The sequence below is a fragment of the Oryctolagus cuniculus genome, chromosome 15 (genome assembly GCF_051225735.1).
Source record: "Oryctolagus cuniculus isolate XC-2025 breed Fujian yellow rabbit chromosome 15, ASM5122573v1, whole genome shotgun sequence".
Classification (NCBI taxonomy): Eukaryota; Metazoa; Chordata; class Mammalia; order Lagomorpha; family Leporidae; genus Oryctolagus; species Oryctolagus cuniculus.
Genome location: NC_142881.1, coordinates 15,080,002 through 15,104,005, shown reverse-complemented (window position 1 = coordinate 15,104,005; position 24,004 = coordinate 15,080,002). Strand labels below are relative to the sequence as shown.

The 24,004-nt window shown below is 39.1% G+C and overlaps 1 protein-coding gene across 6 annotated transcripts in view; it reads left to right on the top strand.

The window, feature by feature from the left end:
* The window catches only part of ATRNL1 (attractin like 1), an 818,312-nt gene that overhangs the window by 31,568 nt on the left and 762,740 nt on the right, over nucleotides 1-24,004 (top strand). For all 6 annotated transcript variants that reach the window (XR_011382205.2, XM_089314254.1, XM_070057169.2 and 3 more), the window contains exons 2-5: nucleotides 2,123-2,206; nucleotides 3,655-3,768; nucleotides 13,947-14,075; nucleotides 15,535-15,743. Coding sequence is in view for 5 of the 6 variants with exons in the window: in XM_089314254.1 (XP_089170380.1) it covers nucleotides 2,123-2,206; nucleotides 3,655-3,768; nucleotides 13,947-14,075; nucleotides 15,535-15,743 (536 nt within the window). In the remaining variant the exon portion in view is untranslated. The remainder of the gene's footprint in view (nucleotides 1-2,122; nucleotides 2,207-3,654; nucleotides 3,769-13,946; nucleotides 14,076-15,534; nucleotides 15,744-24,004) is intronic.

The window sequence follows — 24,004 nt, the reverse complement described above, 5'->3', positions numbered from 1 at the left end:
TTTTAGGCTGGTGCCGCGGCTCACTAGGCTAATCCTCCGCCTGCGGTGCCGACACCCCAAGTTCTAGTCCCGGTCGGGGTGCCGGATTCTGTCCCAGTTGCTGCTCTTCCAGTCCAGCTCTCTGCTGTGGCCCTGGAGAGCAGTGGAGGATGGCCCAAGTCCTTGGGCCCTGCACCCTCATGGGAGACCAGGAGGAAGCACCTGGCTCCTGGCTTCAGATAGGCGCAGCGCCTTTGCCACTTGAGGGGTGAACCAACAGCAAAGGAAGACCTTTCTCTCTGTCTCTCTCTCTCTCACTGTCCACTCTGTCAAAAAAAAAAAAGCTTTATTAACACTAATTTAAGAACATAGGAGTTTGCCTATTCTTCAGAAATTTTCCAAGCATGAAATAAACCCTTTATTATAAAACCCAAGTAGTTAGCAGAGATTATGAAATATGTACAAATGATATTAATATTTTCTGTCAACTCTGATATAGGAAAATGAAAATTTCCCCCTGATGTTTTTTAAGTCTCTGTAAGGAAAATTAATTTAATCTAAAAGTAGATAGTGACCCTAATATTGGTGTGTATATATGTGGTTCTTTTTGTGAGTACATAATCACCCATTATCTGTGATCCGTGAGTGTATATATACTTACATACATAATACATATAAATGTTAAGTGAGAAGATATTATAGTTATTTAAAGTATGGTTTTTTGTTGATAATTGGGCTGGAAGTAAGAACAAAATGAAATAGATTTGAGATCTTTTGTTGTAAATTTTTTTTAAAGATTTTGTTTATTTATTTGACAGAGTTACAGTGAGAGAGAGAGATACAGAGAGAAAGGTCTTCCTTCCTTTGGTTCACTCTCCAAATGGCCGCAACTGCTGGAGCTGCGCCAATCCAAAGCCAGGAGCCAGGTGCTTCCTCCTGGTCTCCCATGCGGGTGCAGGGGACCAAGTACTTGGGCCATCTTCTGGTATCCCAGGCCACAGCAGAGAGCTAGACTGGAAGAGGAGCAACCGGGACTAGAACCCGGCGCCCATATAGGATGCCAGTGCCACAGGCAGAGGATTAACCTAGTGTGCCATGGCGCCGGCCCCATGTTTTAAATCTCTTTAAATTCTGAAAATCTGAGATTTTCCCAACTGTCTTTCTGTGTATGAAATAAAGATATAAAACCTTTTGATTTAGTCTATTTATAAAATTGACTGAATACTTGGACTAGATGTAAAGTAGATAAGAGAAAATGATCATAAAAATAGGTGATAGAACTCTATAAGATCTGTAGACAGCCACCTTAGAAATCATGGTACATGGAAAGTAAATAGAGCTAACCATGTAAGTCTCCTAAGTGAGATGTCTATATGCTGTTTCTCTTTGCTGTGAATCTGCATCTTTCAAAGTGCAATTGATTTTCCTTTTTTTTTTTTTTGCCTCAACTGAATTTTTGTACAGGTGAAATTTAACTTAATCTGTTTTGCATGAGCGTTATAATGTTTAATCTTTCAATTGTCTTTTTCTTTTTTTTTTAAGATTTATTTATTTGAAAGTCAGAGTTACACAGAGAGGAGAAGGAGGGAGGGAGGGAGGGAGGGAGAGAGAGAGAGAGAGAGAGAGGTCTTCTATCCACTGGTTCACTCCTCAATTGGCTGCAAGAGCCAGAGCTGTGCGGATCCGAAGCCAGGAGCCAGCAGCTTCCTTCTGATCTCCCACGTGGGTGTTGGGGCCCAAGGACCTGTACCATCCTCTGCTGCTATCCCAGGCCATAGCAGAGAGCTGGATTCGAAGTGGAACAGCCGGGTCTCGAACCGGCGCCCATATGGGATGCTGGTGCTTCAGGCCAGGGTGTTAACCCACTGTGCCACAGCACCGGCCCCAATTGTCTTTTTCTATTATGTGAATTAAAATGTTCATGATGTATCAAGGTTTGAAAAGAACCAAAATGAATTTCCTTTGAGATTTAGAGAGAAATATAGCAATTTGCATATTTCCCTAAGTTGTATGTAAATCCTCCATTTTGGGAAATTGCCATGTCCCATTCTTTGGATTAATGACTTTCAAATGTTCAAACATTACTGCATGTCTTAACGTTACTTTAAGGTAATTGTTTTCATGATTTTGTTTTCTCTTTTAGGTTAACAGAACCTTCTGGATATTTAACAGATGGCCCAATTAACTATAAGTATAAAACTAAATGTACATGGCTAATTGAAGGCTAGTAAGTATGCAATTTAGGTTAATTTATTTTATTCTGAAATGATAAAGGTGGTGTCATATTAATGCTAACACTTTAAGGTTAATGCCTTTATAGTTGAATAGTTTAATTACTTATTATTAGAAGTGTTTTTTCATGGAATTTACATCTTAGAGGCATCATGTTTAATGTAAAAAGTGTAGCACACTTTCACTTATGATAATAGATTAGTTTTATATGTATCTCATTTTTGAGTTATATTTCTTTGACATTAAATTGGAAAGTTTTAGCTTGTTTTAAACATCTTATAAAATTTGAATACTCCATATGAAGTATAAAAATATTCCATGCTGAAATTATACCATTAGTTCATACTATTCACTATTTTAGATCTAAGAATATTTTTAAAAGGACATTTTGTTGGAGAGTTACTTATCTATTTCAGAGTATTTTTCAGTAATTAGGGCTATGTTTTTTTATTTTTTATTTATTTATTTATTTTATTTTTTGACAGGCAGAGTGGACAGTGAGAGAGAGACAGAGAGAAAGGTCTTCCTTTGCCATTGGTTCACCCTCCAATGGCTGCCGCGGCCGGCGCGCTGCGGCCGGCGCACTGCGCTGATCTGATGGTAGGAGCCAGGTACTTCTCCTGGTCTCCCATGGGGTGCAGGGCCCAAGGACCTGGGCCATCCACTGCACTCCCGGGCCACAGCGGAGAGTTGGCCTGGAAGAGGGGCAACCGGTACAGAATCTGGTGCCCCGACCGGGACTAGAACCCGGTGTGCCAGCGCCGCAAGCTGGAGGATTAGCCTAGTGAGCCGCGGCGCCGGCCTGGGCTATGTTTTAACATATGAGTAGATGATATGTGAATTGACTCGAATTCTTTTAGAAGAATTTTATGAATTTTTGAGTATATTTGGGAACCCATGTTTTTTGTTATTTAAAATTTTTTAAAAGTTAAAAGCTGTCATTTCTTTGCTGTATATGTGTAGTCTGTTTATTTGTTAAAAATATTGAGACTTTTGATTACAATTTGAAGAAGTTATTAATGTTTCACTGAATTGTAGAAATGAGAATAATAGCTTATTGTGTAGTGAATTTTTAAAGGCAGCTTTATTTAAAAACAATTTCTATTCATTGAAAATGTATTCATTTTAAGTGTTTAGCTAAATAAGCTTTCAATAATATATACAAATCTTTGTAACTTCTCCCTTAATCAATAGAATGGACTATTACCTGTTGGCAAAATTTTTAGAAAATATGCATAATATAACCTGTTAAAATATTTTGAAAGTTACATCTTATTTTTAAAATTATATGTGATGTCTTATTAATCTTTTATTCTATTGATTTAAGTATACATATAGTAAATTATCTATAATAGGTTTTTAATAAAATATTCTATTTTAAATTTCTTCAATCTGTGCTTTGTACATTATATATTAATTTTAAAATATTTTAATTTTTTTCAGTCCAAATGCTGTGTTAAGATTAAGATTCAATCATTTTGCTACAGAATGTAGCTGGGATCATATGTATGTTTATGATGGAGATTCAATATATGCACCTTTAATAGCTGTACTTAGGTGAGTAACTGTTTTAGTTGATGAATTGTTAGCCAGTTGTAGAAAAGTAACTACATATAATTTTATTTTTTTATTTTTATCTATTTATTTATTTTTTAAGATTTATTTTATTTATTTGAAAGACAGAGTTACAGAGAGAGGTGGCTCCAGAGAGAGAGACAGAGGTTTTCTATCTGCTGGCTCATTCCCCAAATGACCACAACTACCAGAACTGAGCTGATCCAAAGTCAGCTGATTGGAGCCAGGGACGACTTCTGGGTCTCCCACGTGGGTACAAAGGCCCAAGGCTTGGGCCATCTTCTACTGCTTTTCCAGGCCATGGCAGAGAGCTGGATTGGAAGTGAAGCAGCTGGGACTCAAACTGGTGCCCATATGGGATGCCGGCACTGTAGCGGGCTTTAACCCGCTGTACCACAGCGCCGGCCAACTACATATAATTTTAAAAAAATATATATTTATTTATATGAAAGTCAGAAATAGAGATAAAGGGAGAGACACACAGAGAGAATGAGAGATTTTCCATCTGCTGATTCACTCCCCAGATGGCTGTAATGGCTGGTGTTGGACCAGGATGAAGCCAGGGGCTAAGAGCTTCTTCCAGGTCTCCTATGAGGGTGACAGGGGTCCCAATGCTTGGGTTATCTTCTGGTGCTTTCCTAGGGGCATTATCTGGAATAATCATTATCAGCTGAATCAGAAATGGAATAGCTGGCACTGCAGGCAGTGGCTTAACATGGGTGGTGGGGCCCCAAATACTTGGCCCATCTTCTGTTGATTTTTCCAGATCTTTAGCAGGGGGCTGGATTGGAAGAGGAGCAGCCAGGATACAAATCAGTGCCCATATGGGATGTCAATATCAGGTGACAGCTTTACCCATTGTGCCACAATGCTAGCCCCTTTACACGATTTTTAAAAAGGATTTATGTATTTGTTTGAAAAGCAGAGTTATATGGATACAGGGAATCTTCCATCTGCTGATTTACTTTCCAGATGGCTGCAATGGCTGGGCTGAGTTGGGCCAAAACCAGGAGACTAGAACTCCATCCAGGTATCTCACATGGATGGCAGGGACCCAAGCACTTGGGCATCTTCTGCTTTCCTAGGCGCATAAGCAGGGTGTTGGGTTGGAAGAAGAGCGGCTAGTACTCAAATAGGATGCTGGTGTCACAGGCAGCAGCTTCACCTGCTGCACTACAATGCTGGCCCCCTGTATGTGATTTATTCATTTTAAATACAGAGATAAGTGTTGTCATGCAGTGGGTGAAGCCACTGCATCCCATATTGGAATGCCAATTTGAATCCCGGATACTCAGCTTCTGATCTGGCTTCCTGCTAGTGCATTCTGGGAAGCAGCAGATGATGGCTCAAGTGTTTGGGACCCTGCCACCCATGTGGGAGACACTGATGGAGTTCTGGGCTCCTGGCTTCGGCCTGGCCCAGTCCTGGATGTGACCATTGGGTCACCTGGGGGTGACCCAGTGATGGAAGATTGCAAATCTCTCTCACTCTCCCTCTCTCTCACTGTGTCTTTCAAGTAGGTGAAAATAAATAATCCTTAAAAATTGATGTATACTTCAGAATAAATTTAGTGTAGATATTGATGGTTAAATTTCAAAGGTGATTGTAATACTCTGTTGTGTACTGTTGCACCGTGACTGTCAAGGATAGATGCCATAATATAAACACTGATATAGCAGAAATAAGCAAGTAGTTCAGCTTATTGGAAACAGAGATTACTTTATAAATATTCTTTATTCTCAATGTGTTTATTCTCAAAGTGGTTTGAATATGTTTTCAGAAATACCTATTTGGATAGATTAGGGTGAATTCTAGCTGACAAGTAGGCAGATGTATATACTGATATTTTTATAGTTATCTATTTCAATAAAATGAGTTTTTAAAATTCAACACAAAGAGTTAAGTTCTGCTTTGTGTGATGGTGAGGTAGAGAAGGTGTTTCTGTTCTCAAAATATGGAAATTTTAGATGCTTCAAAATATTTTAGTAGTAGTAAAGTAATAAGATTTATTTTAAAATTATATAACTTAAAATGTTAATTAAAATGTTTATGTATATAGAGATTATAAAAATTTTATGATTGGGAGAAAAAATTTTGGACATAGAAATAATTTTGAACATGTGTAGCTTTTGTGTACACCTTACTAACATGATTTTTGGCTATTTATTACATTATTTACTTTTGTTATTTATGTAGTATCTCTTATGTGTTCTGTCATTGTCGGAAATTAACGATAAAAGCGTATTTTTATCATCTAATTTTTAAATTTTGGTTTTCCTTTTTACTATTCATATTGCAAATATCCTGTTTTATCAGGAATTAACTATTATTATTTTTGACAATCATGTAAGACTTGTATTTCCTGCTATCTACTTTAGAGTGAACCCTGAGGGGTTTAGGCACTTATTCTGTGATATTGCTATTGGTTAAAATATATATATATTTTTTGACAGGCAGAGTGGATAGTGAGAGAGAGAGACAGAGAGAAAGGTCTTCCTTTTTGCCGTTGGTTCACCCTCCAATGGCCGCTGCGGCCGGTGTACTGCGGCCGGCGCACTGTGCTGATCTGATGGTAGGAGCCAGGTACTTACCCTGGTCTCCCATGCGGGTGCAGGGCCCAAGCACTTGGGCCATCCTCCACTGCCTTCCCGGGCCACAGCAGAGAGCTGGCCTGGAAGAGGGGCAACTGATACAGAATCTGGTGCCCCGACTGGGACTAGAACCCGGTGTGCCAGCACCGCTAGGTGGAGGATTAGCCTATTGAGCCGTGGCGCCGGCCAGGTTAAAATATTTTTAGAACTTCATTTTTGAGATGTCTGATCTTTATAAAAATGATGCCCTCTATCTAGCCCTGTATCTCTGGATATTTAGAAGATAGAAAATAGAATAGAGCCTCTTGAACAATTTTGTTGTAAAATAACTCATGACGATTTGGTAAGATCTCAGGTTCATATATTCATTTTTAGCAATTTAAGCATCTTCTTGCTGTCATTACTCTATATATTTATGGCCCTTTTAATTGATCATCCTCTAGATGTTTACCTTTTGTTTTTCTAGTAGTTCTAATGTATATTAACAATGATCCATTTAACATTCTTACCAATTATTTTCTGTTATTAAAGGACTCTTTAGTAATATAATTAACAAGATGGAGTTTAGTATATGGCTGTAAGTAGAATTAGTGACTTTTTTTTAAAGTTCTTTTTTTTTTTTTTTTTTTTTTTTTTTTTTGACAGGCAGTTAGTGAGAGAGAGACAGAGAAAGGTCTTCTGTCTGTTGGTTCATCCCCCAAATGGCTGCTACAGCCGGCGCACTGCGCCTATCCGAAGCTAGGAGCCAGGTGCTTCTCCTGGTCTCCCATGTGGGTACAGGGCCCAAGCACTTGGGCCATCCTCCACTGCCTACCCAGGCCACAGCAGAGAGCTGGCCTGGAAGAGGGGCAACCGGGACAGAATCCGGTGACCCTGAATTAGTGACTTTTCATTAGCAATTTTTTTTTTTTTTTTTGCAATTTGAAAGGCAGAGGGAAAGAGAGAGATTTCTTATTTTCTTACTATCTTTTTTTTTTATTTTTTTTTATTCAAGACAGAGTTACAGAGTGAGGTAGAGACAGAGAGAGAGGTCTTCCATCCGCTGGTTCACTCCCTAGATGGCCGCAACAGCCGGAGCTGCGCCGGTCCGAAGCCAGGAGCTTCATCCGGGTTTCCCACATGGGTGCAGGGGCCCAAGGACTTGGGCCATCTTCTACTGCTATCCCAGGCCATAGCAGAGAGCTGGATCGGAAGAGGAGCAGCTGGGACTAGAATCGGCGCCCATATGGGATGCCAGTGCTTCAGTCCAGGGCTTTAACATGCTGCGCCACAGTGCCGGCCCCAGCAATTATTCTTGCTAACATATCCTGAGGGATATGGGAAACTCCTGTTTATTGAATATCCACTTGATGCTAAGCCCTGTGCTAGGTGGTTTAAATGTCATCTAATCCTCAAGAATATTTTATGGAAAAAAGTCCCATTATCAACATCTCACAATTGAGAAAATCAAGATTCAGAGAATTTACTTACTTTTTAAATTTTTTATTTTATTTACTTGAAAGGTGGAGTTACAGAAAGAGAGGGGGAGATGGATAGGAGGGAGAAAGAGAAAGAGAGAAAGAAAGAGAGAGAGAGAGAGAGAGAGAGAAAGAGAGAGAGAGAGAAAGGTAGATCTTCTGTCTGTTGGTTCACTCTCCAAATAGCTGCAATGACCAGGGCTGTCCCAGACCAGAGCCAGGAGTTGGGTCTCATGTAGGACAGGGGCCCAGTCACTTGGGCCATCTTCTGCTGCTTTCTCATGCGCATTAGCAGGGAGCTGGATTGGAAGTAGAGCAACCAGGACTTGAATCTGTGCCCATATGGAATGTCAGTGTCACAGGTGATGGCTTTACCCACTACACCAAAACAGTGACCCCAAAGAATTTACTTTCTAACAGATGGTAGAAGCAGGATTAGGACCTGAACCTTAACATCCTGATTTTAAGGGACTATATTTTTCTGTGCTCCACCTTGCTAAGAATCAAATTTAATTATGTCTGAATTATTTCTGTTTCATAAGTGTTTATTACTCAAACTTTTTGACAGCCTTCTCAATTCCAGAGACTATCCCTAGCCTTGAGGATATAATAAGGAATAAGACATAGGCCACTGCAGTGGTTTCTGACATGAACTACTTGGAATTAGGCTGAGCTTCCTAGGTTAAGAGCACAGTAATCGACAAGACTGCCCTTACTTCAGAAAGTAGTTGCCAATTTGGGGAGTTGCTACCTGTATTTCTGATTTCAAATTTGGTTGTTTGGTTTCAAATTATGCCCTCAAGTTTGACATTTTGCTAAAATAACTGACAAAACTCAAAGTGTGCTGTATTTTGGACTATGGTTTTATTAGAAAAGATGGAAATTAGAGCTAGCCAAACCGAGTCATGAGGGGCCAGTGCTGTGGGGTAGAGGGGAAAGCAGCCACGTGCAGTGCCGGCATCCCAGATGGGCACCAGTTTGAGTCCCAGCTGCTCCTCTTCTGATCCAGCTCTCTGCTATGGCCAGGGAAAGCAGTAGAAGATAGGCCAAGTCCTTGGGCCCCTGCACCCATGTGGGAGACTCAGAAGAAACTCCTGGCTCCTGGCTTCGGATTGGCATGGTTCTGGTCATTGCAGCCATCTGGGGAGTAAACCAGCAGTTGGAAGACCCCTCCCCCTCTCTGCCTCTCTGTAACTCTGCCTTTCAAACAAACAAACAAATAAATAAATCTTTAAGAAAAAATAGAATCATGAAGTGAGCTATGGAGGATCACAAATGCAAAGCTTTATTTTCTCACATTTCCCACTCCACAAAGCAGTATGTGTTTCCAACTAGGAGACTCACTTGAGCTTCAGGTGTCTATAGTTCTTATTTGGGTTTCATTATGCATGTATGATTGATGGAATCATTTGCCACAGTGTTGGGCTCACATCTCTAGACCCCATCAACTCTCCCAAAGTCAGGCTGATACCCTTTAATCTCATCATTGATCTTTCTGTGTGGCCATTCCTGATCTTGAATTGTATCTTTAAAATTATCTGGGGGTCCACCTTGAGGCACCTTTGTTGACATAAACTGTCAGGGCTCACCATGAATAACAGTGGCATTTCTGCCGCAGGAGAAATTACAAGGATTTAAATGCTGTATCCCAAGAACTGGGGACAAAAGTCAGCCAAATTCTTCAGTGCAGTCATGTGTTAGGATAGGTAAGCAGATTTTTCACACAAAATAAACGTTATAATCTGGTTATAGAAGAGTGTATATTATTTCAGAAGTAACTAATCCATAGTGAGTTTAATATTGAGTAGAAGAATGATAGTCAAAATATGAGGGACAGATAGGACATTCTAGATAAAGAATGTGTCCAAAGGTATACACACACTAAAGGACATATTTTAGAAAAATGATAAATAGTTTTGAGTAACTTGATTGTAGGGGATGTTAAGGGATACATATGGCTAGATAACACAATAAAGTAATTAGTAACATCTACTGAATGGTCATTTTGTGTTAGCCAATGTGTAAGAGTTCTCTATGTGCATTAATTTAATCTTCACAAGAATCCTTTAGGTAAGTATTATTAATCGTAACTTTATGAATGGAAGGTTGAGGCACACAGAGATTTATGGGTGGCTCAGAGTTGCCTAGTTGGGAACTGATAAAATGAAAGTCTAGGTTATATAATTCTAGGCTTAATCCTTCAATCACTATAGTGTTGCTTCCCTGCATGCCACACTGAAGAAATTGGACTTTATTGGGGGCTGGAGCTTTAGTGTAGTAGGCTAAACCTTTGCCTGTGGAACCAGCATCCCATATGGATGCAAGTTGAGTCCTGCTGCTCTACTTCCAATCCAGCTCTCGGCTAATGGCCTGGGAAAGCAGCGAAAGTTGATGCAAGTGCTTGGGCCCCTCTACCCGTGTGGGAAACCTGGAAGAAAACTCCTGGCTCCTGGCTTTGGGGCTCCACAGCTCTGGCTGTTGCAGTGATTTGAAGAGTGAACAAGTGGGTGGAAGACCTTCATCTCTGTGTCTCCCTCTCTCTGTCTGTAACTCTGCCTCTCAAATAAGTAAATAAATAAACCTTTAAAAAGAATAAATTGGACTTTCTCATGTAGGCAAAATTTGTTGTAATGTGGAGAATGGATTGAAATGAAGAAGTGTTACTTCTCATGTGTGTTACCCAATTGTAGGCTGAATGTTGTGTTTGGAAACTCATAGGTAATAATAATTTGAGTTTAGATTCTATATTCCTGCAGAGTTCCTGGGGATGCTAGTAAGTGACATTCAACTTAATCCAAATTCAGGTTGTGGTGATTCATACCTAAACTGCAGGGTAATCCTTTGGAAGTCTTGACTTTATAATAGTTTCCTTCTTTATCTTATCTAGTTGCTGGGGTCCCAGTTCAAAGAGTCCTAGATTCCTCTTTGTGTTTTCCTAGCTCTGTAAAACCCTTGAAATTATCACCCAGTTTCTTTTTTATATTTAAAAAATTTTTAAATATGTAATTATTATTTGGAAGTTATATATAGAGAGGGAGAGACAGAGAGGTCTTCTATCCAGTTGTTCACTCTCCAGGTGGACACAATGGCTAGAACTGAGCCAGGCCAAAGCCAGGAGCTTTATCCAGGGGTCTCATGTAGGTGGCAGGATCCCAAGACTTGGGCCATCTTGCACTGCTTTTCCCAGGCTATTAGTAAGGAGCTGGATTGGAAGTAGAACAGCTGGGATTTGAACTGGTGTCCTTATGGGATGCTGGCATTGCAGGTGGTGATTTTACCTGCTACACCACAACACCAACCCCAGTGTTTGTTTTGAAACTTATTTAAGGGGGGGGGAGGGAGAGGGAGAGGTGGAGAGGGGGAGGGGGAGGGGGAGTGGGGGAGAGAGAGAGGGAGAGGAGGAGGTGGGGAGAGGGAGAGATATCTAACTCCTTTATCTGCTGATTCACTTCCAAGTCCCTGCAATAGCCAGAACTGGGACAGGCCAAAGCCAAGATCCCAGAACTCCATCCTTGTTTTCCAAATGTAGAAGCACTTGATCTGTCATCTGCTCTTCCCAGAATGCAGTAGCAGGAACCCTAATTGGAAGTTGAGTAGCTGGTACCTGCACCAGCATTCTAATAAGGGGTGTAGGTGTCCCAGGTGTCAGGTTAACCTTCTGGGCCACAATGCCTGCCCTTCAGATCTCACCTCCGACTTTCATACGCACTGATTTGAGAGGGAGAGGGAGAGAGAGGGAGTGTGCAAGTGTGTATGTGCATGTGCCAAATGGAGCTCCCTTCTACTCATCTCTGCTTAAATGTCCAGAGGAGTTGGACTGGACCAGTCTGAATCTGGGAGCCAGAAACTCAGTGTCAGAGACCCAGGAATTAGAGCCATCACCTGTTGCCTCCTGTGGTGCACATCAGCGGGAAGATATAATCAGGAGCAGAGTTAGGACTCAAACCCAGGCACTCTGATGTGGGATATAGGTGTCTTAATCTCTAAGCTAAATACCTGCGCCTTACCATCAACTTTGAAATCAGCAAATGCTTATAGACACGGTGACTTCACACCTGGACTCAACTGGTTAGTTCTGTAATAGCTTAAAGGTGATTTTTTTTGTTTTTATGTAATTTTTCTGATTTTCCAGTTTACACATTGAATTCTGTTGGTCCAGATTGTCTGGTGTGTTATAAGCAGAAATTTCCTTTTGTTTATTGGTTTTAAAACACTTAAACAAGCAAATATTTCTTGTTTGTTTTAGAGACAAGCTAGTTAGATTTGTTGTAAATCCTGGGACTGTTATTTTTAAAAAAGTACTTATTTTGATGTAATCTCATTACAATGAAAAATATGAATGTGTAACTAAGGCTGGTATTTTAGAATTTGAATTCTATTGACTGTTTCCTTTTAAATTCTTTTGTTTCCTTACAAACATAACCAAGATATAATAATTACTAAGGCAGTAAATCAAGTGTTGATTACTTTTTAACTTGTTTGAATTTGAGTATGTGTTTGCAAAATAAACTATTTGACTAAGATTTCATTTGTGTCAAGTATGATTTGAATGTGGGAATTCAGTGCCTAGTGGTTCCTAAACTTAAATTTCACTTTGTCTAAAGGATAGGATTATTTTGAGTTGTGTATTTTGTTTGTTAGGAGCTTCTTTTCTTTCTGTTAGTGCATGTTTTCACAGATGTAGAGAGGGCATTATGGTATAACTGAAAGAAGATATGTAATTTTCCCTCAAGCATAAAGAAGTTTGAAAAGTACAGTTCCTAACTTAGAACTCTTGCCTTTGGCCATTTTTATGTTCTCCTGTATAGTTAATTTTCTTTTGTGTGCATATGGATTTAAGTGGAATGGTTATATATCCATGTACTTTGCACAAATATGAAAAAGTTTAAAAAAACAAAAGGCAAGGGGTGGGCGTTTGGCACACTGGTTAAGGTGCTGTTTGGGCTGCCTACATACCGTGTTGTGTCTGAGTTCCAGTCCTCGCTCTGCTTCCAATAAAGCTTCCTGCTGATGCACACCCTGGGTGCAGCAGGTGATAGCTTGAGTATTGGGTTCCAGCCACCTGTGTGGGAGAAACAGAGGGAGTTCCAGACCTTGGTTTCCACCTGCCCAGCCCTGGCTATTGTGTGCATTTCAGATGTGGGGCAGTGGATGAAGATTAAAAAAAATATTTATTTATTTGAAAGTCAGAGTTACACACACACACACAGAGAGAGATAGAGATAGAGAGAGATTGATCGATCATCCCTCCGCTGGTTCACTCACCAGTTGGCCTCAGTGGCTGGAGCTGCACTGATCTGAAGCCAGTAGCCAGGAGCCTCCTCCTGGTCTCCCACACAGTTGTAGAGTCCCAAGGATCTGGGTCATCTTTTACTGATTTCTCAGGCCATAGCAGAGAGCTGGATCCGAAGTGGAGCAGCCGGGTCTTGAACCAGTGCCCATATGGGATGCCGGCTCTGCAGGTGGCACCTTTACCTGCTATGCCATAGTGCCAGCCCCAAGATCTCTCTATTTGTTGTCTGTTCCTCTCTGTTTCCCTGCCCTTTGAATAAATACATGTAAAGTCAAAAATTTCAAAAATATACTAAGAATATTCTATATATATAAAAAGGAAACACCAAAAGCATATATTTTAAAATTGCTCAATAGACCTAAGTTAGTGTGTTGGAAGTGTACAACTTTAATTCCATCATTATAATCAGCTGGTGTTCTAGCTTTATGAGAATTTGCAGCCAGTAGGAAAAAGTAAAGCTATAAGGTCACTTGTCAGAGTAGCAAGGTGGCTGTAAGTGAACTTTTTCCTATGAGTTAAATAGAAGATCACACTTCAGTAGTCTGATAGGATGGACAGCAGGACAACAGGGGGCATTGCAGTCCCCTTTTTGGTAGCATGAGGGTAGTTTGTAGCATGAAGGTAGAAGTCAATTTATTGAAAATAGTTGTAGAACTAATTGTGTTATGGATAGGGACTCATTTTAGATTTATTCTCTTTTTAGGTGTCCATTCTAATATACATGCTTAATGATACTGGTAAGAATATTTTTGAATAAATTTTATGTAGTTAAAGTCATATTACATTGATATATACAATATTCAATTTTCTTTCTTTTAGTGGTTTGATAGTCCCTGAAGTAAGGGGAAATGAAACTGTGCCTGAAGTTGTTACAACATCTGGCTATGCACTGTTACATTTTTTTAGTGATGCTGCATACAATTTGACTGGTTTCAACATTTTTTATTCGTGAGTATTTTTTTAAAAAAATTCCTCTTGTAGTAGATTCTTATAATTTTCCTTGAGAGTTTGTTTTTTGTTTATATAAATGTCTTATGTATCAGGAGCAGATTAAATGTCAAATTATACAGTTAAACATCAAATTATACAGTGACATGAAATCTTACGAAGCTGCAAAATTCTAAGCCTATATCAGGATAATTTCTGAGTCTGAAGAGATTGTACTAGCAAGTTGTTTCGTTGAAAATTAATTAAAAAATTAAAAATTTCTTGTTGGCCAATGATAAAGTGAACAATTACAAACCTGTGTTACTTTACTGGTAGCAACAGAGGTGTGGAGTTTCAGAGAGTCCTGAACTGCCTTTCTGTGCTGTAAAGTATTTGACTTTGAACTTGCAGAGGAGCCTAGGAGCCCCGTTTTCATAGCCCTTTCCTCTTCTGGAGACTCTCCTGTATGATCTGCTTTCATTACGTTGTTTAATTGCCATCGGGCAAATTCTCTCAGGTGGCTGTTTTTTCCATTTCACACATAAGAAAAGTAAAGCTTAGGAGATAAATAAGTGGCTATTTCGGTTTCTCCTCTACAGTAAGAATAACAATATTGACTGAGAATCTATTATGTGTCTGACATTTTGTATAATTTTTTTGTACCTAGAGATTCAGGGGTGAAGTGAAGCAGCCAGAGATGCTTTCAGATGCTTTTGCATGAATGACCATAGAGGAACTCTGTATTACTTATTCTCTTTTTTCATGAATGTAGAAATTGATAACTAGAGAATTTTTTATTGAGAAAAATTCTAAATAACCTTGAACCAGCAACTTAATATTTCTTTACCTTATGATGTATCCAAGTGTATATACAGGTAGATTAGATATATATAAGGGTCCTGCAGAATGTGTGTGCAGAGGTGGAATTGAAGAATAACTTATTTTGATGCAAAAAATTAAGTCCATGCATACTTTTCTCATAATATTCATTTTCTGTGAACTTTTTGAAGACCCATTATAGTAGAATATAATCAGTTAAAGGATCATAAAATATAGTGTGATAAATGTCCCTTTTCTTTCATAAGAGGGTATAGGTAATAGCATGCTTTTTAAATATTGAACCAAGTTGTATCTTGGCTTCTCATATAGTTTCAGCTATTCATGAATTTATTTTTCTTTGAAATATATATTTAAAACATTTGAGATGCTAAGTCCTTATAAAACATTGTGATTGGAACCATACAGATCCTGCAGATAGAGTGTGCAGTCCTAGTCTTGGTAGTAAAATAAACTCAATGAACTAAGGCCAATTGCAAATGAATACTAACTGAATTCTTTCAGATAAAAGTGAACAAAGTGAAAAATCAAAACTGCATTGTGAGATGTGTTAATAAGCAGATAAAATGCAACAGAAAAATTACTAACCCAGATTCTTTTTGAGTTATCTTGAGCTTGAGTATATGTGAATTATATTTTACAGAATCAATTCTTGTCCTAACAATTGCTCTGGTCATGGGAAGTGTACAACGAGTATCTCTGTTCCAAGTCAAGTATATTGTGAATGTGATAAATACTGGAAGGGTGAAGCTTGTGATATTCCTTACTGTAAGGCCAATTGTGGCAGTCCAGATCACGGTTACTGTGACTTAACTGGAGAAAAATTGTGTGTCTGCAATGATAGTTGGCAAGGTAAGCACATGTGGTATAATGGTTTTTAAAATATTGAGTCATTAACATTAATACAATTTCTATGTTCGTTTTCCTGTAGTTTGTACATCTGAGTCACATATATTTGTTTCTACTTTTATTTTAAATATTTATTTATTTATTTGAAAGGCAGAGTTACAGAGAGGCAGAGGCAGAGGCAGAGGCAGAGAGAGAGAGAATCTTCCAGTCCTCTGGATCACTCCCTAAATGGCCACAATGACTGGAGCTGGGCAGATCCAAGGCCAGGAGCTAGGAGCTTCTTCCAGGTCTCCAACACTGCTGCAGGGGCCCAAGGATTTGGGCCACCTTCTACTGCTTTCTCAGGCCATTGCAGAGATCTGGATCACAAGTGGAGTAGCCAGGACTTGAACTGGCACCCATATGGGATGTTGGCCCTGCAGGTGGCAGCTTTACCCGCTGTACCACAGAGCTGGCCCATTTCTACTTTTAGACTGTTCAAATTAGAAATTAGCAGTCAAATTTCTAATAATCTGCTTCTTCATAAATAGAATTGGTGGAGATTTTGCCTACATGCTGTTTTAAGGTTTGCATGAAATTATATATGAAGCTTATTTTAAATTGTGGTTATATTATCATTATGATATTTTGTAATTTTTTGTTGAATTGCCCCCAAAATTAATGATGTCACTGAATTTAACTCACATTGTATTCGAATTTTATTTATACTGGATAACAAATTGTATATTGGAAAAATAAATGCTTATATTCCAAGGTACGGCAGGATATTAAACATTTCTTAAGGAAAGACTGACCTCTTGTGGCTGTTTTTGAAAGAGCATTTTATTAAAAATAAGCTTCCTCAGAAAACAATTTCTAAATAATTGTCATAAGTATCTGTCATCAAAGATTAATTTTACACTTACACTGAAGAGTTTTGGTTTACTTAAGTATTTAGGTATAAAATTATAAATTTTGTAATTGGGGAATTAATTTGAGAAATATGTCTAGTTACCCATTTATTTACCCTCCCAGAGGGTACTTCGTTCTAATTGTATTTACATTTTGAGAGCTTCTTTTGGGAGTACATATTAAATTTGTTTAAAGTGGTAACTTTGACTCAGTATTTACATAATCCAAAAACTGTAGTATCCATCTGTGTTATAATACAGTATAGCTATGGTACCAATAGTTCTTAAATAATAATCAGTAATGTCAGTAATCAGACTTAAGTAATAGCTAGAGGAAATGTGCCCTTTGTGTGATTGTATCTAAAAAATGTCGCTGAAGAAAATGCTACTAAATATGCTAACTACTTACTTACAGGAATTATTTTAGGCTTTACATTTTTTTAGACTTATTTATTTGAGAGGCAGTTACTGCAAGAGGGAGAGACAGAGAAAGGGAGAGACAGAGAGAGATCTTGCATCCTCTGGTTCACTCTCCAAATGGCCACAATGGCTGAGACTGGGGCAGGCCAAAGCCTGGAGCCTAGAGCTCCATCTGGGTCTCCCAAGTGGTTGCAGGGACCCAAGGATATGGACCATCTTCCACTGCTTTCCTAGGTGCATTACCAGGAAGCTGGATGGAAAGTGGAACAGCCAGGACTTGAACCAGTGCCTATATTGTATGCCAGCATTGTGGGTGGCTGCTTAATCCAGTGTGCCACAACGCTGGCCCCTGGGCTTTGTATGAATTATGCCTTCCCCCCCCCCCCCCCAAGATTTATTTTATTTGAAAGGAAGAGTTAGAGGGGAGGGGGATAAACAGAGCTCTTCCATTCACCGGTTCATTCTGCAAATAGCTACAACAGCTGGGACTGGGCCGGGCTGAAGCCAGGAGTTTATTTCAGGTCTCCCACATGGATAGAGGGGCCCAAGTGCTTGGGCCATTCTCTGCTGCTTTCCCAGATGCATTAGCAGGGAGCTGGATTGGAAGTAGAGCAGCTGGGACTTGAACTGGTGCACATATGGGATGCCAGCATCACAGGCGGCTACTTTACCTGTACACCACAATGTTGGCACCAAATTATGCCTATGTTAAGCCTACATTATCTTACTAGTTAATATTAAGGATGCCAACTACATTAAATTTGGTTACCTATTACGTGTATGGCCTATACAAATTTCTAAGTGTTCTTTGATTATTTAAAATATTTTGTAGGAACATGTGTTTAAGTGAGTATTTTAATCATTTGTGACTCATCCTCACCAAGTGCCTCCAGATAATAATTGTTTTTTTCTTTTCAGTCTTGAAGCTGAAATAATGTCCTTTTCTATAGGGAGAATGGTACATTAAATGTAATGGTATTACATTTAAATTAAGGGAAAAATTGAAGTCTAAATTTATATACACAGTATTTTTTTGTCTTTGATTACATTAGTCTCCATTTCATTTTAGTAGCCTTGGGGTCTTATAATACAGATCTGATTCAAAATACTACCTTTGGTTTTTCTGGCTCTCGCCTATTGACCTTTTCACATTCTATTATTCTCATCACTAGTATGCCAAATCAGGTTTCTTAAAGGGAGAAGTAGAAATATAGTTCATATACACAGTTTTTTCCATTAAACTGATCCTACAGTTGTTTTTAGCTTTCATCTCATTTCAGTAGTTTTGAAAACAAAAGAGCAATACATTTGTACAACATTCACTATGAATACAGGATTCTATATTTAAGGAAGCATAGCCAAAAGTAGGTGGAATTATGACCACAATAATTAGGAGGAAATTGTACTTTTATTTCACATGTATAGAATGAAGAGGCTCAGAGATATAAGGAGAGAGCAAGAGAGGAGAGAGATTTGCAAATGAGTGGGAAATGATCAAAGAACTAGAGACGTTTGACTATGAAGGCTGCAGATGCAAATCTGGAAGTTGTATATAAGATGTTACTGGAATTCAGTTTTTTTTTAAAAGATGATTTCATTTTATTGGATTTTTAAGAAGACTTATTTATTTAGTTGAAAGGCAGAATTAGAGAGAGAGAGAGAGAGAGGGAGGGAGGGAGGGAGGGAGGGAGGGAGATCTATTGATCTTCATCCCCTGGTTTATTCCTCAGGTGGCCATAACAACCAGAGCTGGGCCATACTGAAGCCAGGGACTTCTTCTGGGTCTTCCTGCATGGATGGCAGGGGTTCAGGCACTTGGGCCATTCTTTGATGCTTTCTCAGGTGCATTAGCAGGGAGCTGGATCTGAAGTGGAGCAGCCGGGACTTGAACCAGCATTCATACGGGATGTGGGTACTGCAGGTGGTGGCTTTACCCCCCACACCACAGTGTCAGCTTCTGGAACTGGATTCTTTATGTTAGAAAAACAGATTGTTGTTACCTCTACTATATTTTATTCTTTGATATTGGTTGACTTTTGTTTGGCTCTATGCAGGTAAATATTTTTAAAATAATGTTACCTTTAGAAGCTAAAATTTTCTTAAGAGAACACAGAGGGAAAGCCTAAATTTATATAGTCTTGGATCCTGTTCCTAAGATTTTCCCCTTGCTGATCCTACTTCTTCTTTGCTTTAGTTTTTCTATATAGAACTTTTAGGGCTTCTGGTCAGCCATTGATGTTTCTCCCTTTTTAACTTTCTCATCTAATTATTTCCTAATCTTTTCTTCTACTTATTACTCTTTGAGACACTTTCAGATTACATAGCAGTATATCTAAAGGATAAATGGTACCTTTAAAGTCATCCCCCTTTTCCTGTAGAAAGCTCTCAAAGACCAAAAGCTAGGAGTGGATCAGTTAAGTTAGTTAAGATGCTGCTTAAGGTACTCATGTTCCATGTAGGAGTGCCTGGGTTTGATGTCCAGCTCTAGCTCCTGACTCCAGTTTCCTTTGGGTAGTCGCTCTGTGAGGCAGTGGTAATGGCCCAAGTAATTGAGTTTCTGTTACCCACGTGGGAGACCGGAATTGTGTTCTTGGCTCCTGGCTCCATATCTAGCCAAGTCCCAGCTGTTGAAGGCATGTAGGCACTGAGCTGGCAGATGGGAGCTCTCTCTTTCTGACTCTGAAAAGAAGAAAACAAAAAACTAAAAGTTGAAATCGTAAAGAATATAGAAAGTGCTGAATGGAGCACTTTGAGAAGCATCAAATTTAGTGTGTAATGTTTAATTTTGTCATAATTTAGGTTGTCAAATGATAAATACATATTAAATAGATTAATAAAAGTATAGAGACTCGAGTATTCATGTGAAGTTAATTTTAAAGTTAATTTTAAAAAATAGACTTAAAGGCGGGTACTTGGAACAGTGATTAGGAGGCTGTTTGAGACTCCTACATCCTAAATGAGATTTCAAGTCCTGGTTCTGCTCTGAATCCAGCTTCCTGCTAATACGCATTCTGGGGAACAGCAGTGATGGCTTGAATGCCTGGGTACCTATCACCCATATGAGAGACAGGCTTCTGGCTTTGGCCTGGCACTGCCCTGTTTGTTGTGGGGATTTGGGGGAGTGAACCAGTAGATGGGAGATCTCTGTCTCTATGCTTTTCAAACAAACAAACAAAATAAATAAATGTAATAAAAAATAGATTTCATTTTAAGAGCAGGTTTAGGTTCACAACAAAATGGAGCAGCAGGTACAGAAATTTCACACCTACCCTCTACCTTCACCCTCTCCAGATATCCTACTAGAGTGGTACATTTGGAGCTATTGATGCAAGTGTGTATGACACACCATTATCACCCAAACACTTTTGGTGTTGGGTATTTTATGGATTTGGTCAAATGTGTTATGAAATGTATCCAGTATTATAGTATTGTACAGAATAGTTCTCTAATGTAAAAACCCCCTATTCTCTTCCTACTCTTTATTCTCTCTCCCAACCACTGGCACCTGCTAATCTTTTTACTGTCTGCATAGTTTTACCATTTCCCAAATGTCATATACAGTAGCTCATTGCTTAGTGATGGCATACATTCTGAGAAATGGATCATTAGGTGATTTTGTTGTTGTGTGAACGTGCTAGAGCACATTTAACAGAGAAGGCTTCAGTGTCACTAGATGATATAATCATATGAGATTGCAGTTATGTTATCCTTGTTGTGTGTGATTATAGCTGGAATCATGCAATATCTAAGTTTTTTTCTGATTGATTCCTTTTACTTAGCAATATACATTTAAGTTTCCTCCATGTTATTTCATGGCTTGATATCTGATTTCTTGTCCATATCTTGGCTGTCTAGAAATGTAGAAATAGTGAATTTAACCTTTCTTTTATATGTAGTGGGAATAGGTCCTATTTCTGAACAAAATTTTGTTCTTGAATTTTTAGCTTTTCATATATTTCAACCATTGGTTTTAGATTTTAAGATATGCCACTGGGTGGCAGTATTTACTACAAGAAAAAGCATTTAAGCTCCATGGAATAATTTAAGCTGTAAAAGCTTGGTGATTGATTTAGAAAATGTAGTCTTTTAGGTCAAACTCATGTATATTTTAGCCTAAAGTATTTTTTTCAGAATTGTCAAAAATACAAGTGCGTAATTAGTTACTTTAGGGTAATATAAGGTAGTGATAAAATCATAGGTTGTCTTGAAGAAATTTACAGATACCTTACATTTTCCTTTAGAGATTTAATAAAAATAAAAATGAAAAGTGAATAATCGCCCTATTTTAAATTTGTGGAGAAATAAGATACTGGTAGTGTACTTGATTAAGTTCTTCATACCTAGAAAAACCAGGTTTTTTTGTAAGAGCAATAAAATAAAGTTTTATTCCTAACATACTTGAAAAGTTGACTATTTAAAAAGGAAAGTAGTAATGAGAATTTTTTCATCACACCCTGTTTTCATAAATTCATTCATTCACTTATTTGTTTTTAACTGTAAACAAGCATGCTAGCCAAATTTAATGAAGGAAATGTACCTGACAGACCAGGTGGGCATCTCAGTAAATGATGGAGAGTGCAGTCCACATTTAGACTGGTGTTTTAAATGCATTTGGTTATGGGTTGTTTGTTTCTCCTCCCCCTCACCCCTCTTTTCTGAGATATTGCTGGGTGGTGGACTTCCTGGATGTAGAATTCTCAAAAATCCCCCCAGAACTTCATAATGGACCTGAAAGTCCATTCCACCCTCACTCCCCTGCCCACCCAGATGGTTAGGACCTATCTGACAAGGTTATGAAATAGAGGCAAGACTTTAGTATGTGAAGGCTAGTCTGCTCTCAAGGCTTGCTTCTACATTTATTGCCCTCATTCAACCACATAAACATTCCTATTTTTTTTTTAAGATTTTGTTTATTTATTTGAGAGGTAGAGTTAGAGCCAGAGAGATGCAGAGACAGAGAGAAAGTCTTCCATCTGCTGGTTCACTCCCCAGTTCGAGTCTTGGCTGTTCCACTTCCAATCCAGCTCTCTGCTATGGCCTGGGAAAGCAGTAAAAGATGGCCCAAGTCCTTGGGCCCCTGTACCTGCATGGGAGACCCGGAAGAACATCCTAGCTTCTGGCTTTGGATCAGCAGAGCTCAGGCTGTTGCAACCAACTGGGGAGTGAACCAGTGGATAGAAGACCTCTCTTTCTGCCTCTTGCTTTCTAACTCTGCCTTTCAAATGAACCAATAAATCTTAAAAAAAAAATCCCATTTTTTCAGCTCCTGAAGACACACAGGCTAGCATATACCTACCTATTTTTGTACACACACAAACTAATGTCTACCTAGCTCTCTTATATTTCTCCCTCAAGAGAAATAACCATAAACTTATGAGGGTAGGATGGGTGGAAGTCCACCTGCTGTATTTTCTTCAAGATGTCATATAGGTGTACAGCTGGTTATGGGTATTCTTTTCTCGTGGTTTGTGCTGTGGTGTTTGAGGGTGAGCTTGGAAAAGATTGTCTTGTGTGATCAAGAGGGCTCATCCCATTGTCTGAAGGATAGGCTGGAAGCCCTGCCTCATTACTCTCTGGAGCTAGATGGCTTTTATTCTGTTAGAGACAAAATTAAAGCCTTAGGTGCATGGAATAAAGAGAAGCAGTAAGAGAATTGGAGCTATAGGGCAAGGAGAGGCAGCACCCAGGATTTCCATGACCAAATGCTGGGCCAAAAATTCCAACCCTGTTCAGCCTGTTCCTAGAGAACAGATTATGGGTGCAGTGTACCACTTAAGAGGCTACCACTATAATTATAGTCTAGGTGCAGGGTGATGGTAGCATGGACAGGTTGGTAATAGTGGAGATGATAATGCTTGAATATGGAATTTAATTTTAAAATAGGGTTAGTAGGATTTGCTGATGGATTGGATGTTGGGGATGAGAGAAAGAGTCAAAGATAACTTTAAGGTTTTTGGCTTGAGCAAATGGAAAACGTGTTGTTATTAACTGATACAAAGAAGATTTTAAGGGAAAGATCCCTTTAGTTTTCTTAAATGAATTCTGAGAAGTCTTTTAGACTTCCAAAAAGGAAGATTGAGGAGGCAGTTTGATATATGGCTCTAGGATTTGATGGAGAGTGGTCTGTACTGTAGATATAAATTCCAGAGTGGTTTGCTTAATGATATTAAATTGGAAATAGTTGATGATAGTTAAAGCCATCTGATTGAATGAGATTTCCAAGGAGGTAAGTGTAGACAAAGAATAGAAACAGGGACTGAACTGTGGTTCACCAAACAATTCAGAGTATTCTGTGCTAGGCATTTATATTCCTTGCTAAATGCTGAAATATTTGTAACTGCTATTGCCTCTGGATTTGTAGGATTCTGTGACCTCTAGCTTTTGTGGAATGTTGAAAAATAAACAATCTTTCTCTCTAGCGAATTTAGTTTTTCCAACTAGTTAGAACCAAGTCTTAAATCTGTGCTTAGCATTTTAATGTTTCTTTTCTGTTTTGATTTGTTTTTATAGTGTGCATCACTATTCCAATATTATTATTTTTTAAAAAGATTTACTTGAGAGGCAGAATTCCAGACAGGGAGGGAGATACAGAGAGATAGCAACTATTGACATAGCATTTGCACTTTGTTAGGTATTATAAGGGATCTATAGATGATTTAAAGTTCTGTATGTGCGGGAGGCTCTGCAGCTCAATAGGCTAATCCTCCGCCTGTGGCGCCGGCACCATGGTTCTAATCTCAGTTGGGGTGCCGGAATCTGTCCTGGTTGCTCCTCTTCCAGTCCAGCTCTCTGCTGTGGCCCAGGAGTGCAGTGGAGGATGGCCCAAGAGCTTGGGCCCTGCACCCACGTGGGAGACCAGGAGAGGCACCTGGCTCCTGGTTTCGGATCAGTGCAGTGCGCCAGCTACAGCAGCCATTTGGGGGGTGAACCAACAGAAAAAGGAAGACCTTTCTC